This window comes from Nyctereutes procyonoides, unplaced genomic scaffold (genome assembly GCF_905146905.1).
Source record: "Nyctereutes procyonoides isolate TBG_1078 unplaced genomic scaffold, NYPRO_anot_genome, whole genome shotgun sequence".
NCBI lineage: Eukaryota > Metazoa > Chordata > Mammalia > Carnivora > Canidae > Nyctereutes > Nyctereutes procyonoides.
In genome coordinates, this window is record NW_026575146.1 from 52,325,804 (window position 1) to 52,340,857 (window position 15,054).

Below are 15,054 nucleotides of genomic sequence, written 5' to 3' on the forward strand. Positions count from 1 at the left end.
TGTATCCCTTTGGAGAAATGTCAGATCTTTTGTTCATTTTTTTTTCCAATATATATATTTTTAAAGATTTTATTTGACAGAGCAAGCAGGGGGAGTGGCAAGCCGAGGGAGAAGGAGAAGCAGGCTTCCCACTAAGCAGAGAGCCAGGACCCTGGGATCATGACCTGAGCTGAAGATCAGACACTTAACAGACTGAGCCACCCAGGCACCCCTGTCCATTTTCTGCCTGGATTGGGTTTTGTTTTTTTTTTTTTAAGATTTTATTTATTTATTAATTCATGAGAGACACACAGAGAGAGAAAAAGGCAGAGACACAGGCAGAGGGAGAAGCAGGCCCCATGCAGGGAGCCCAACGTAGGACTCGATCCCAACGTGGGACTCGATCCCGGGTCTCCAGAATCACACCCTGGGCTGCTGCTACTCAAGAATTTAATTCATGTCAAACTTACTTAGTTTATCGGGGCTTTTTATTTGAAACTTTTTTAGTTGTAAAAACTATGTCTGTCCTTTTCATGGTAGTACTTTGGGTTTTTGCTTATCTCTTTCTGTTCTTCAGTCTTGTGTAGGTACTCTTTCCACAAAACAGTATTTATGAGTTCAGGACCCAAAACTCATCCTGCCACACATAATCGGTTCTGTCACTTACCAGCTATGTGACCTTTGGTAGGTTGTATAACTTCTCTGTGCCTCTGTTTCCTCAGATGGAAAATGGGTGAATTGATAGTCCCTATGTAAAAAGGTTGTTGAAAGGATTAAATGAGTTAATATATGAAAACTGTTGAGAATACTGCCTGATACTTTACAAGTGCTCAGTTAATGCTAACTGCTGTTAATAGTAGAAGGCTTTTCTAAGAGTCAGCTTTTGGGTCTGTTGATATCCATTGTTTTTTTGTTCTCTAACTTGTTGATGTCTGCCCTTAATTATTTTTGTGTTTACACTCCTTGAGTTTAACACACTGCCTAATAGTCAAAGCTGGACATTTGTAATGATAACTATAACTACTACAGGTGTATCCTACAACCCCTAATTTTATGGTGGTTACATCTGATTTATTAAGTCATGGTTATATTTTTTCCATGTCTTAAGCTTATCAATATTAATACCATTCTGAACAAGTGACCAGTGCCTCAGCACATTTTTCACTAACTCTTCTTCTAATTCTCTTTATATTCATATTCTCCAAAGTTTTGATTCTGGATTGTTTAGGGATATACTTTCCTGCTTTTTTTTTTTTAATCCTCCATCGCTTGCTTTAAAACAAAATAAAACATTATATGAACTATTCTTTATCATACCTGAAATACTTCATAGAACTTTCTTGGGTTTATTTTTGTCCTTGCTGGAATTTCTCAAAGACGGTCTCTGGGTTTGGTAAGCCTTCTGAGTATGCCTTCAGCTAAATTTATTCTATCCTTATATTAAAATGTTATTTTATCTCTGTAAATTATAGGCTCAAAGTTGTGGGGGTTTTTTCTTTCTCACTTTAAAACTATCTCTCCAGTATCCTCTGGTTTCTGGTGTTGGTTTTGAAAAATCAGATGTTCATCTGATTCTTTCCTTTGTAGGCATTCACTCTTTCTAGAAACTTTCATATTTTGTTTCTGTCAATCTTAACTATAATTTGTCTAGCTGTGAGAATTTTCTTAAATATCTGTTTGTTAGTCTGAGGCTGGATTTTTTTTTTTTTAATTCTGATAAATTCTTAGATTCTTACCTTTATTTTTCCCTTTTCTTCCCCTTCTAGGACCTTCTTACTATTGATAGTAGTATTTCTACTTTTATCTTCCTTAAATTTTCTTTTATATTTTCTGTATCATCATCCCTTTGTCCAAAAAAAATCCCTATTTGGGAATTCCTCAATCTGATCTTTCAGCTCACTAATACACTCTTCAGTTATCAATTCTTGTACTCAATGCATCAAGTTAATTTTTTGCTTTGGATATTGATTTCTTTATATTAGGGATTCCAGTTGGATTTTTCTTTATGACACTTTTCTACTACCTCTTCAAGTATTTTTTTTTAAACCAGTTCGTTATAACTTTTTTTTTTAAGATTGTTTTTAAGTAATCATTTCTATACAATGTGAGGCTTGAACCTTACAACCCTGAGATCAAGAGTTTGTATGCTTCACTAACTGAACCAGCTTGGTGCCCCTATTTTAAATCAAGTCTATGTTGCTGCCTTATACCAGGCTTCTTATTAACAAAGTGGTAATTTGCAAGTTTTTATTATTAAATGGACACCACTTGCCTGGCTTAGGGCATGGAGGTGGAAATAATTTCTTTCACCACCATGAAGAAGATCTGGTTGTCCTTTCATTAGACTAGATTCTGGCACTGCACCTTTTCTCCTGCTTCTCTCATTTAGTGTTCATTCTCAGAAGCAACTCTGCAGTATTATATATGTTCAGTCAGCCAGATTTATTTTACTTTTTTTTTTAAGATTTTATTTATTCATAGAGACAGAGAGAGAGAGAGAGAGAGGCAGAGACACAGGCAGAGGGAGAAGCAAGCATCATACAGAGAGCGGCGCTAAACCGCTGTGCCACCAGGGCTGCCCCAGCCAGATTTATTTTAAAATTACTTTATTTTTGGGCAGCCTGGGTGGCCCAATGGTTTAGTGCTGCCGCCTTCAGCCCAGGGCCTGATCCTGGAGACCCAGGATCGAGTCCCACATCAGACTCCCTACATGGAGCCTGCTTCTCCCTCTGCCTGTGAGTCTCTGTGTCTCTCATGAATAATAAAATAAAAAATCTTTTTAAAAATAAATAAAAATAAAATCACTTTTATTGTTATATACAAAAGCCTTCATATTCAGGAGATAATTACAGGAACATAGCTGTGTACAGCTTACTTATTATTAACCAAGCTTTTAATAGACTATTAAGGATCAGCTGTTGTGGCTACTAAGGTAATTGGAAGCAGAAATAACCATAGACAAATTATTAAGCAGATAACACTGATTAACATTGTACATTCTTCCTCCTCTTTTTTTTTTTTTTTTTCTAGGTCATCTCCTTCTCTCGAACTGACCCTTTAAACTTTCTTTCCTGCCACCTGGTCCTATATCCTCATGACCAGGAAAATGAATTTGTAGCCAAATCCTGTAGTAGACATCACTGATTTATTACATATTCTCTGCCTGCCAAGCCTTAGGTATGCCCTTAGAATCCTTCTCAGTACAGTATTTCAGGGAATCAATTAGAGTTACCACTAAAGATGACACCTGGTCGTTGCTGTTTTATCAGACTCTTTCAAAGTAGACTGTGACATTAACTTATTTAGGCTATATTTGTTTTGAAGGTTGAAAAAGAATAAAGGTAGAATAGCGAGTAAAGGTGACTCCTAATATCCAAGAGACACTTTACTGCTTTTCTCTTAGTCTTTTTTTTTCTCTTAGTCATTTAAAGCCTTATATATCACCTCTATCTTTGTTTCTCTATCTATATGCTGTTTCTGCTTCTTTCTACCTAATAGGTTTACACTGGAAAATTAGTACATGTCTTTTGAACAAGATTTTGATTCTGTAGTGAATGAAAAGGACATTTCTTTCTTTCCAAATATTGTCACTTCTTTAGTCTCCTGAGGTAATTTTGTCTGATGGCATAATGTATGTTTTTTCCCCATCCTTATGTTCAGATATTTTTGTAGAAAACTAGGTGTTACCAAATCTCTAGAAGGTGTTTGTTTTGAATCCTTCTTTCTAGAACTAAGCAGTTGTCACCTACTGCTAAAAAGAGACAGGAATTTGAGAAAGGACAAGATAAAAAATGATGTAAGGCAAACAAGTACTACTCTGTTTTTGTTCCTGACTTAGTATCAACTAGGTACTTTAAAAATATTAATGAAAAAGACAGAGTAGGCCATCCTTAAGTGTGCCAACTGTATTGCCATTGCTGTAGTCTATGCACCAACTATGTCATTGTATCTGTTCTTTACAACCAGGCATTGGCCTCATCTACTTAGGAAGACCATGAGGGTTGAAAAGTAGATAATTTGCCCAAGGGCAAAGAGCTTGTCAGTGGTAGAGTTGGGATTCCACCCCAGCTGTCTCAGACTTCAAACTTTATAATCCTTCCCATTTGATCATATAGGAAATTTTAGCAGATTTTATCTTTTTTTTCATAATAGACTTTATATTGTAGCCTTTTTAATTTGGGCAATAGTTACATATAGACCTATATTTTAATGTTTTATAGGTTATTTGAGCCACTGGCACTATGGCTAAAATGATAGACTTCTGAGACAAATAGCTTTCTGAGCCCTTGAGGCCGTGTAGCTCAGCAGTGTAGGACAGTGGTTGAGCCAGGTGTCAAATCCTGGCTCTCTTGCTGCCTCACATTGTGCAAGTTTCCTTTCTCACATCAACGTACAGAGTTGTTTTGAGGATCAAGTGTGGTAATACAGAATAATACCTAGCACAATGCCTGACTGATAGTAAGCACTTCATTTATGGAAATGAACAATGTATATGGTACTGCTATGTATTTACTATATCATGTAAATAAAATACCTAGCTTCTTTATGAAAATCTGAGAATTTTCACTGACTTAACCCAGAAATTATACACTACTCTAAAAAACATTTCATACCTCTTACGTTGTTATCTCTGGAGAAATAAATATGACCTCAATTCTTCATATTAGTTTTCATATTTTGGTTAAATATTCTAATATATAATCACTACTATTTAAAAAATCCTGTAATAGTTGATTATCTCCTGGTGAATATTTGCCTCACCGCAGGATTTAAATTATTTCTAGAAAGATGCCAAAAATCTGGGCTAAGGATACTGGAAATAGCAGTAGACACTGAACACCAGTAGAATTTACCAGTGTCTTTGTTTTAACCTTCTATTATATAAAAATGCAGAATCCATACTCAATAATTAAAACATTTGCTATCTCCTTCTCTTTTTCAGAAGATGAATAATCTTTCATTTAGTGAGCTGTGTTGTCTCTTCTGCTGTCCACCTTGCCCTGGAAAAATTGCTTCAAAATTAGCATTTTTGCCACCTGATCCTACTTATACTCTGATGTGTGATGAAAGTGGAAGCCGCTGGACTTTACATTTGTCGGAACGAGCAGACTGGCAGTATTCTTCTAGAGAAAAAGATGCTATTGAATGTTTCATGACTAGAACCAGTAAAGGCAACAGAATTGCCTGCATGTTTGTGCGTTGCTCACCCAATGCTAAATACACTTTACTCTTCTCACATGGAAATGCTGTTGATCTTGGTCAAATGAGCAGCTTTTACATAGGACTGGGATCACGGATTAATTGTAATATATTCTCATATGATTATTCTGGATATGGCGCAAGTTCTGGGAAACCAACAGAGAAGAACCTCTATGCAGATATTGAAGCTGCTTGGCTTGCTCTTAGGACAAGGTAAATCATGATTGGGAACTCTTTTCCACATTTATTATCATGATTAACTAAAATTAAAATTGCCTTATGTAAAAATAAGTTTTTATGACACGTTTTGAAGTACTAAGAGGTTGTATTTGCCAGTACATACCCTATGAACAGTTAATCTCTTAGATTGTAATTCTAAATGTTTTTAAAATAGCATAAATTTTTAAGATCTCATTTGTGTGTTACATGTGTGTGATTTTTCTTTAAAATTCAATGACAGATGTTTGGTTTCACAGACTTGTGGAGTGTGATAATAAAATGTTATTCAATGTTGCAACATTTCAAGGGAATAAGAGAAAACAGCTACTTAGTTAATGATTTACTTTATCATTTAAGAGTATAAGAGGCTGGATTGTTTTTGATAAAATCGTAATCCAAGGTTTGCATTATTTTATATAATAATCTCTTAGAAATGTGACTTAAAGATACTTTATTGGAACTATTTTTTTTAAGGTTTATTTATTTATTCATGAGATACATAGAGAGAGAGAGGCAGAGACACAGGCAGAGGGAGAAAAGCAGGCTCCATGAAGGGAGCCTGACATGGGACTTGATCTCAGGTCTCCAGGATCAGGCCCTGGGCTGAAGGCAGCGCTAAACTGCTGAGCCACCCAGGCTGCTGCGCTGGAACTATTTTTAAAGTATTCATTCTAAAGAAGTGGGATTTTTACTGTTCATTCTGGACTAATAAAATTTGGAGAGACAATCTCAAAAAAAAAGTAATTTTACAATAAATCATTTAAGCAATTACCATATTCTTTAACAATACATTTTTGTAAACTAGAAATTGCTTTCATCTTTCCTAGTCCCCAATATTGAAAAATATTGCAATTTTATAGACTTCAGGGTTTTCATCAGATGGTTCATATACAATAAAAAATGTCTTAGTTCAAGTTATTCTTCATTATCCAGCTGATAAGCTGCCTCACTTCCAAAGTATTTTAGACTAAAGTTGAAGCACTCAAAAAGAAAATTTATCAGTCCTTTTTTTTCATTCCTAATTTAAAGTTTAAATATTAGTGGTTTCAGTTAGAACCTCCTTATTTTTGTTAATAGGCATAACCTTTTTTAGAAAATACCTTTAGAAGCATTTATTCCTCTAAGATATATAATGAAACTATCTTTTTATAGCAGTTTCATATAAAGGGGATTCTTAAATCACTTGAAATGATATGAAAACATACATGATGAGTAAGAAAAGATGGTAAGTAGTATAAGAAGTAGGTAACGAGTTGTGGGGGACAGGGAAATGGTAAAAATTCTTAACTTAAATTCTTTAACTTAAAAACTGCCTTAAATGACCAAAGTCAAACGCTGCTTTATGTATAATGATGTCAGTCCCTTCAATCTATAAACAAAAATAAATGAGTTCCTACTTTCCAGACTTGGCCATGAATGTAGTATATAATACCTGTCAAGAAAATATGATAAATACTTTGAAAGAAGATTTATTGAGAGATACAACTCTTTTAAAGTATAACTTGACTGGATTGGTACAATTTTTAAGGATGCTAAGTTATAGCAGATAGCCTTCATTATTAATGCTTCCCAGTAACATGAAATGATAACTTTATTCAGCCAAAACATACTAGTATCCAATTCAATGTTCTGGGTTTATGTAACCAAAACAAAAAAAACCACTCATGTACATGGTTAACTTTTTCCTGTTTTTCATCTTGTCTCATACCAGTTTGAAGGAAAATATAAAATAATTACTAGTCTTGATTTAATTCATCTTTTTGAACATACTTGATGACCATACATACTTGATAAATGAGCAACAAGGGCAGACTAGATGAATTTCTAAATAGTACAACAGTTTTTGAGCTCATTATCTGTGTACCATAATGAAAAAGTCATTGGAGGTATACTTGGAACGCTCAGTGGTTGAGCCTCTGCCTTCAGCTCAGGGCATGATTCTGGGATCCAGGATGAAGTCCCGCATTGGATCCCTGGGAGGAGCCTGTTAACAGTTCCCTCTGCCTGTGTGTCTGCGTGTCTCTGTCTCTCTCTCTCTCTCTCTCTCTCTCTCTCTCTGTCTCTCGTGAATAAATAAATAAAATCTTTAATGAAAGAAAAAGAAAGTCACTCAACAAGGAGTCAGGGTACCTGGGTTCTAATTCTAGGTCAGCCACTTACTCTGACTTTGAACATTTGCTCAGCAAGCAGCTAAACTAGATTAGATGGTCTTTAAAGACCTAAGTTATGGGGATCCCTGGGTGGCTCAGCTGTTTAGCACCTGCCTTTGGCCCAGGGCACGATCCTGGAGTCCCAGGATCGAGTCCCATGTCGGGCTCCCGGCATGGAGCCTGCTTCACCCTCTGCCTGTGTCTCTGCCTCTCTCTCTCTCTCTATGTCTATGATGAATAAATAAATAAAATCTTTAAAAATAAAAAATAAAGACCTAAGTTGTACTATTCTGAAATTCTGTTACTGCTTTGAGTTTTCTGATGCTAAATTGGCAGTTGCTTCTACTCTGGAGCTTTACCATTGCTAACATTAGTCTAAAACCCATACTTGGGATCCTTGGGTGGCGCAGCGGTTTGGCACCTGCCTTTGGCCCAGGGCGTGATCCTGGAGACCCGGGATCGAATCCCACGTCGGGCTCCCAGTGCATGGCGCCTGCTTCTCCCTCTGCCTATGTCTCTGCCTCTCTCTCTCGCTCTGTCTCTATCATAAATAAATAAAAAATAAATAAAATTAAAAATAAAAATAAAACCCATACTGCCACCGACCATGCTGCATTCAGCTAATAGCAATCATACAGCCTCAAGAGTTAATGCTGATGCTGCAGAAGTTCATTTTCATAACTTCTTTACTCCTATGAAGAATTACAGTCATGTCTTTGTAAAGAAAAAAGCTTTTCTAAGTTTATTTACAATTAGAGTCAGTCTAGAGTAGATGGAACCCAACCTCTGGGATATATCCAAATGCTTATGTATAACTGATTGGAAGAAATGATGGGGAAGTATGTCATTACGTGAATAGTCAAAGAGCCCTGGGCCCCTGGAAAGGGCCAGAGGAAGCACATGGGGTTAGTCTTGCTATTTTTTTCATTCTTAGATACTTGGAAAGCTCCGTTAGCTTTTCAGAAGACCAGAGGCTGTTGTGCAAATGGCCCTTAGCATCCAGAAGTGACTGCTGTCAGACTTCTAAAGAGGCAAAGCATATTTGATCTCACTCTAACCCTTAACCCCACATTCATTAACTCCTGTAGCACCTCATTTCTTTTTTCTCTTCTTTTTTTTTTTTTTTTTTTTGATTTATTTATTTATTCAGAGAGAGAGGGGCAGAGACACAGGCAGAGGGAGAAGCAGGCTCCTTGCAGGAAGCCCGACATGGGACTCAATCCTGGGTCTCCAGTATCACACCCCGGGCTGCAGGCGACGCTAAACCGCTGCGCCACCAGGGCTGCCCAGCACCCCATTTCTATTTGCAGTATTAAAGTTGGGACAGTTATACCATGGACAAGTAACAGTGCTTGGAACATAGAATATATGTGATATATTTGAGGCAATGAGTTGACATATTTAAATCTGCAGCATTTTTATAGGGAGTAAAACAATACTCTGGAGTTTTTAGCATGAAGTCTATTCATAATTAACGTAATCATAAAGCATTTGAAATTCTCACTCATATTTTTATCTTTCCATTCATTTCTATTAATAAGTAAAGGCAAATTTCAAGAAAAATAGTCATATGCTTTCAGCTAATATATATATGTATATATATTTTTTATCCCATACAGTAACTATATCTAGCAATTTTCATCAGTATGACCAAATTCAAAAAATAAAATAGCCACTTTTGATGTCTAGACAAAGAACTTTTGTTACATTGAATGGAAAATAATGTAACTTTTGTTATATTAAATGTTACATTTAATGTCTATTAAACATCAATCCATTAAAATATTAGTGATGTAATATGTTCAGGATTTAGTTAATAGTGCCGTGTCAAATTGCATAAATGATTTAATGAATTCATTTAAGTTTGAAATTTTAAAAGACCTCACCAAAAGATGAAGCTGATGAAATAAGCTAAGAATATAGATTTTGTTTTTGTTTTTTTTGTTTTTTTTAAAAGATTTTATTTATTTATTCATAGACATAGAGAGAGAGAGGCAGAGACACAGGGAGAGGGGGAAGCAGGCTCCATGCAGGGAGCCCGACGTGGGACTTGATCCCGAGTCCCCAGGATCACACCCAAGGCTGCAGGCAGCGCCAAACCGCTGCGCCACCAGGGCTGCCCTATAGATTTTGTTTTTTTGGTTTGTTTTTTAAACGTTGAAAGCCATTGCTTTCTTTTTTTTTTTTTATTTTTAAAGCCATCTTTTTTTTTTCTTTCTTTCTTTTTTTTTTTATTCATTACAGACACAGAGAGAGGCAAGAGACACAGGCAGAGGGAGAAGCAGGCTCCATGCAGGGAGCCTGATGTGGTACTCGATCCAGGGTCTCCAAGATCACAACCCAGGCTGAAGGTGGTGCTAAACCGCTGGGCCACCGGGGCTGCCCAGAATATAGATTTTGTTACAGCATTAAATATGATAATGATGGCTAAGAAACATTTAAAATATAAAGTTGACATTGTCTCATTCTGAGTCATTCTATTATTAGAAGTCCTTAGAAAATGACTGAATATTTCATACCAGTCCAACTCTGCCTTTTTTTTTTTTTTTTTAACTTTGTAGATACGGCATTCGCCCTGAAAATGTGATTATATATGGCCAAAGTATAGGGACAGTACCATCTGTGGATCTCGCTGCTCGGTATGAGAGTGCTGCTGTTATTCTCCATTCTCCTTTGACCTCGGGAATGCGAGTTGCTTTTCCTGATACCAAGAAGACCTACTGTTTTGATGCATTCCCAAAGTAAGTATCCATATTCAAGATTGTTTAATTCAAAGAAAATTTTAAGGGCATTTATTTTCATCACTTAAGGCATTCATAATACAGTTCGTTCAGCCATGAGCTTCTAATTTACATATATTATAGAAATTGTGAAAGATTAAAGTTCGTAAAGGATGGTGGTAGTAGCCCAGTTGGGAGGCTGAAATATTTGAGCAAGTAGCAATCCTGGTGAAAAGAGCTGAGGGCCTTATACCCCAGAGAGTGGTACTAGTAGTATTAGAGATAAGAGAATGAATTTTTTTTTAAGATTTTATTTATTTATTCATGAGAGATACAGAGGGAGAGAGGCAGAGACACAGGCAGAGGGAGAAGCAGGCTTCATGCAGGGAGCCTGATATGGGACTCAATCCCAGGTCTCCAGGATGACACCCTGGGCTGAAGGCGGTGCTAAACCGCTGAGCCACCCAGGCTGCCCAAGAATGAATTTGAGAAATGAAATTAACAGAACTGAGTGTCAGAGTGAATATAGGATGCTAAACAAAAGACTGTGACTGTAATTCCTAGGGTTCTGACTTGAGCTGCTAATGAATAGTACCATTCAGTGAGACATAATACTGGAATAGAGGAAAAGTAGAGGGAAATGAGACGTGTGCATAAAAATTAGTGAATGGTATCTAATTAATGATAGCTGATTTACAAAAGAAGTCAGTTACAAAATTGTGTCTAGAATTCATTTGAGTAAGTATTGGCACCTGAAAGTCTGCAAACACAATGTTACACAAATATGAAAGGAGGACTACTTTTCAAGAGAAGATGGAAGTTCCTCCAGTTCTTCAGAATTGGAAAAAACTGATGGCCCATTTCTCAAAGGGAGAAGGCAAGAAGTGAGAAGCTGGCAAATTTCAGTCTTATTTCTTTTCCCTAATTGGCAGTAATACAAAGAATTTTTTGAGAATGATAGGCCAAAGGCCAGAGTCCTCACCTGCTAATTTATAAAAACAAGGGTCATTTTTTTTTTACAAGGGTCATTTTAAAAGCAAATTTTTTCATCATTAGCCAGTAAGGGGTTTTGTAGGGAAGCTAATGGTGGGAGTATATGAGCTATGGGAGATTTTTTGTTTTTATGTTAATATGGGGGTGGTTTCTGTTTTAGATAATGGTTTATTGGAAGGTATGTGTATGATACTGCTTCTGTCTAACTAAACTTTAGGATTGATAGGGAGTATTTGGGTTAATGCTTTTGCCAACTTAAATCTCTGTCCAGCTCCCTCTTTCATTTCTGCTACACCAACAAAGAGAGCAGCACTTAACTGCAAACTAATTCATTGACTTCCTCCCCCCTCTTTTTTCTTGCAGCATTAACATTTGAAGAAGAACATACTTTTTAAAATTTTTTTGTTGTAATTCCTTTATTATTGAGCATTTGATAGCAAATAATACACCCAACCATTTTTCCTTACCAAATGCCTTGAATTACTTCATTGATTTCCTCTTTTTTAAGATTCTATCCTCATTTTTTTTTAAAGTAGTATTTTTTTTTATTTATTTACTTATGATAGTCAGAGAGAGAGAGAGAGAGAGAGAGAGAGAGAGAGAGGCAGAGGGAGAAGCAGGCTCCATGCACCGGGAGCCCGATGTGGGATTCGATCCTGGGTCTCCAGGATCGCGCCCCGGGCCAAAGGCAGGCGCCAAACCGCTGCGCCACCCAGGGATCCCTCTATCCTCATTTTATAGTTACAGTGCCTTCTATCTGGAAAGACTTTAAGTGTAAAAATTTGTAAGTTCTCTTTATGTCGTTTATGTCTCCTTCAGGTTGTCTTTTTAAAATTGTCTTGATCTCTGTCTTATATTTGGTGTTCTCTGATGTCTGATAATTCTAGATAGTATGTTTATACATAAGAGTGAAGAACTAAAGAGCTGATCTGAAGCACCGTGGTGTTACGTCTTGTTGATTGTGAGCTTCACTGTACAGTGATCTGGTCAAATCAATTACTTGGGGATCCCACCCTGTGACACTTTCTCTACTTTTCCTCTTAAGGTGGATAGAGTCTCCAACAAGGATTCTTTGTAAAAGTCCTCCGTGGAAGATTGAAGGCCTGGCTGCCAGCATTCTGAAAACTCAGTACAGAAAATGGGTTCATAGCGGCAGCGTGTGTGTTTACTTGCTCTCTATGATGCCTCTCATCTTATTCTGTGCCTAGCAATTCCCTTAGTCCTCAAAAACCTCCATTTTTGGGTAGAGTAAAACTAACCAATCTACAGAAGGAAAGGGAAAGAACCTGAAGGAGAGGGACCTATTTCTTAAACAGACTCTTGAATCAGTTCTATAGATTCCTGTCATCTGCCTTCATCCCCATGTCAGTTCCTGCCTTCTGGGGTATCCCATGGGATAAATTAGATTGTTTCTTCATTTTAACATCTATTCCCTTAAAAATGGTTTTCTCCCTATTTTTGTGATAGCCCAAAACAATACATTTTGCTGTCATTTTAGTAGATTAAGAGGAAGGAAAAAAAACAATGCATACAGAAAGGTATAAAGTTAGCACATACTTGAATGGTCCTTAGTTTCATCCTCTACTTCCAACCTGTTTCTCTATGTTAAGCATTGTACAGTAGGTTGAGAGTAACCATTGAGTAATTTCCTCAAAACAGAAGTGCATGAAGGTAGCTTCCTCAGGTAATCTTAAAATAAGGAATCTATAAAATCCAAGAGATATCATTTCTTCTGAATGTGTTCAAAAGATTGTTCTGATATTTGAATGATCTACCAGTATATCACACAAAAAATTTGTTTCACAATTCTTTTCTAGCTAATTCATTGACTTTCTCCCCCCCCCCTTTTCTTGCAGCATTGACAAAATCTCTAAGATAACCTCTCCAGTATTAATAATTCATGGGACTGAAGATGAAGTAATTGACTTTTCACATGGCCTCGCATTGTTTGAGCGTTGCCAAAGACCTGTGGAGCCTCTGTGGGTTGAAGGGGCAGGTCACAATGATGTGGAACTTTATGGACAGTACCTTGAAAGGTTGAAACAGTTTGTGTCACAGGAACTGGTAAATTTGTAAAATATTCTGTAAATTTGCATACTGGTTTTCTTTTCTTGCTGAACTGCACTCTTTGGTAAATTACATAAAACCTGAAGGTTTTGTTTGCAAATCATGTCAGTTGCCTTCATAAATGTACAGGTAATGATTTGTTAACAGACTTAATGAAGGTTTTAATTACCAGAACTAGAAACTGGAAATAACAGTATCATGCAGTCAGGCTGTGTAATTTATATTTTTTCTGTGAATTTTTTTTTAAACATCAAAATGAGTACTGTATGAAATTTTAATTCTATAAAATCAAATGCTGTAAAAGTATTGCCAAATGCTTTTGCATATCAGAAATAAATTTATAAATATTTTTAAAACATCTCAATGTACTAAATCTTATCCAGGTATACAAATGTAATATTCTTTCAATAAAAAGCTGTATATCTAAAACAATTCAAGTACTCAGAATAAACTGTATGAAAACATGGAAGTTCACTAGAGATGACCTAAACCCTGTTGTACAGGGATCGAGGTTTAAACAGTTATTTTATTGTAAAATACATTGCATTTTCTGTATTCCCTGGTTATCATACATTTTCTCCTTTAAAAAAGAAATGTAAGTCTTAATTTTTATGCCATCTATTAATTTACCAACTAGTTACCTTGTAAATGAGAAGTCATGATAGCACTGAATTTTAACTAGTTCTGATTTATAGGTTTGGTACCATGAAGCAACTACTTAAAAAATCTCATTTTGTTATTTAAAAGGCATTTAGAGCTTCAAGAATGATTTTGTACGCGATGTTGTTTTAAATTTTGACTAATCTCATAGAATTGCAGTACACTTTATTATAAGAAAACCTGAAAGTCCGTTAGATGTTCTTTAAGACCACAAACAGGCTGGCTATTTGGTCATTTTTCACTTTGGCTCCTTTTAATAGGACCTATTGTTTTAGATTACTATATGAGAATTTCATGGATTCACTCCTGGATGCAGGATATAAGAACATTTAATTCATAACTTTTATATTAACCAATGTAGTAAAAAACAGAGCTCACACACAAAAACTAAGTTGCCTTTCCTTGAATGAATCCTGCCTGAATAAAACAATGAAAGAAAAATAAAAATAAAATTAACGGTATGTAGTCTAATTTGTAAATGAATGAATATTGAAATAATACACACTGTGGATATATTTTAAGGCCTTATGTAGTTTTAATTGTTCTGCTTGTTCTGTGGTTATGTCTAAGACTATAGTATATGATTCTCTTCAAAGTATATCAAGTATTGTGAATGCTTTGGTTCAGATGTGTCAAATTAACAGTAAAACAACAAATATACCACCCAGCTGTGCTTGTTTGCCTTCTTCCATGCTTTCCATCCCTTACCATAAAGACTGAAAACTTTCACCATTTATCTTTATAGAAAATAGTTGTGTGGTTTTCTCAATTTTATCATCACTTCTCTTTTTGGAGAGGTTTTTTCCTTCTCAAGATTGTTGTGGAACCTGTAAAAATTCCTTTTTTTGTACACCATATACCCCAGAGTTTAGTTATGTGTTTTCTTTGAATACCTGTTAAATTTAAAATTCTGATCATACTAATTCAGAATTCATTCATTCATTCATTCAACAAATACTGAATGTCTAAATCATCTAATACCCTATGCCAGATAAAGGTAGACATTGGCCATGTCCTCATAGACCTCACAGTGTAGCCAAGGAGACAGACACCTTATTGCACAAGTA

At 36.0% G+C, this 15,054-nt stretch overlaps 1 protein-coding gene across 2 annotated transcripts in view; it reads left to right on the plus strand.

Annotated features, from left to right (window-relative positions):
• The window catches only part of ABHD17B (abhydrolase domain containing 17B, depalmitoylase), a 52,997-nt gene extending 38,343 nt beyond the window's left edge, over nucleotides 1-14,654 (plus strand). The window contains exons 2-4 of one of the 2 annotated variants that reach the window (XM_055311645.1): nucleotides 4,922-5,391; nucleotides 10,109-10,288; nucleotides 13,117-14,654. In XM_055311645.1, coding sequence (XP_055167620.1) covers nucleotides 4,925-5,391; nucleotides 10,109-10,288; nucleotides 13,117-13,336 — 867 coding nt within the window. In that variant the 5' untranslated portion in view covers nucleotides 4,922-4,924 and the 3' untranslated portion in view covers nucleotides 13,337-14,654. The other variant, XM_055311646.1, reaches the window with a different exon arrangement.
• Nucleotides 14,655-15,054: the final 400 nt, after the last annotated feature.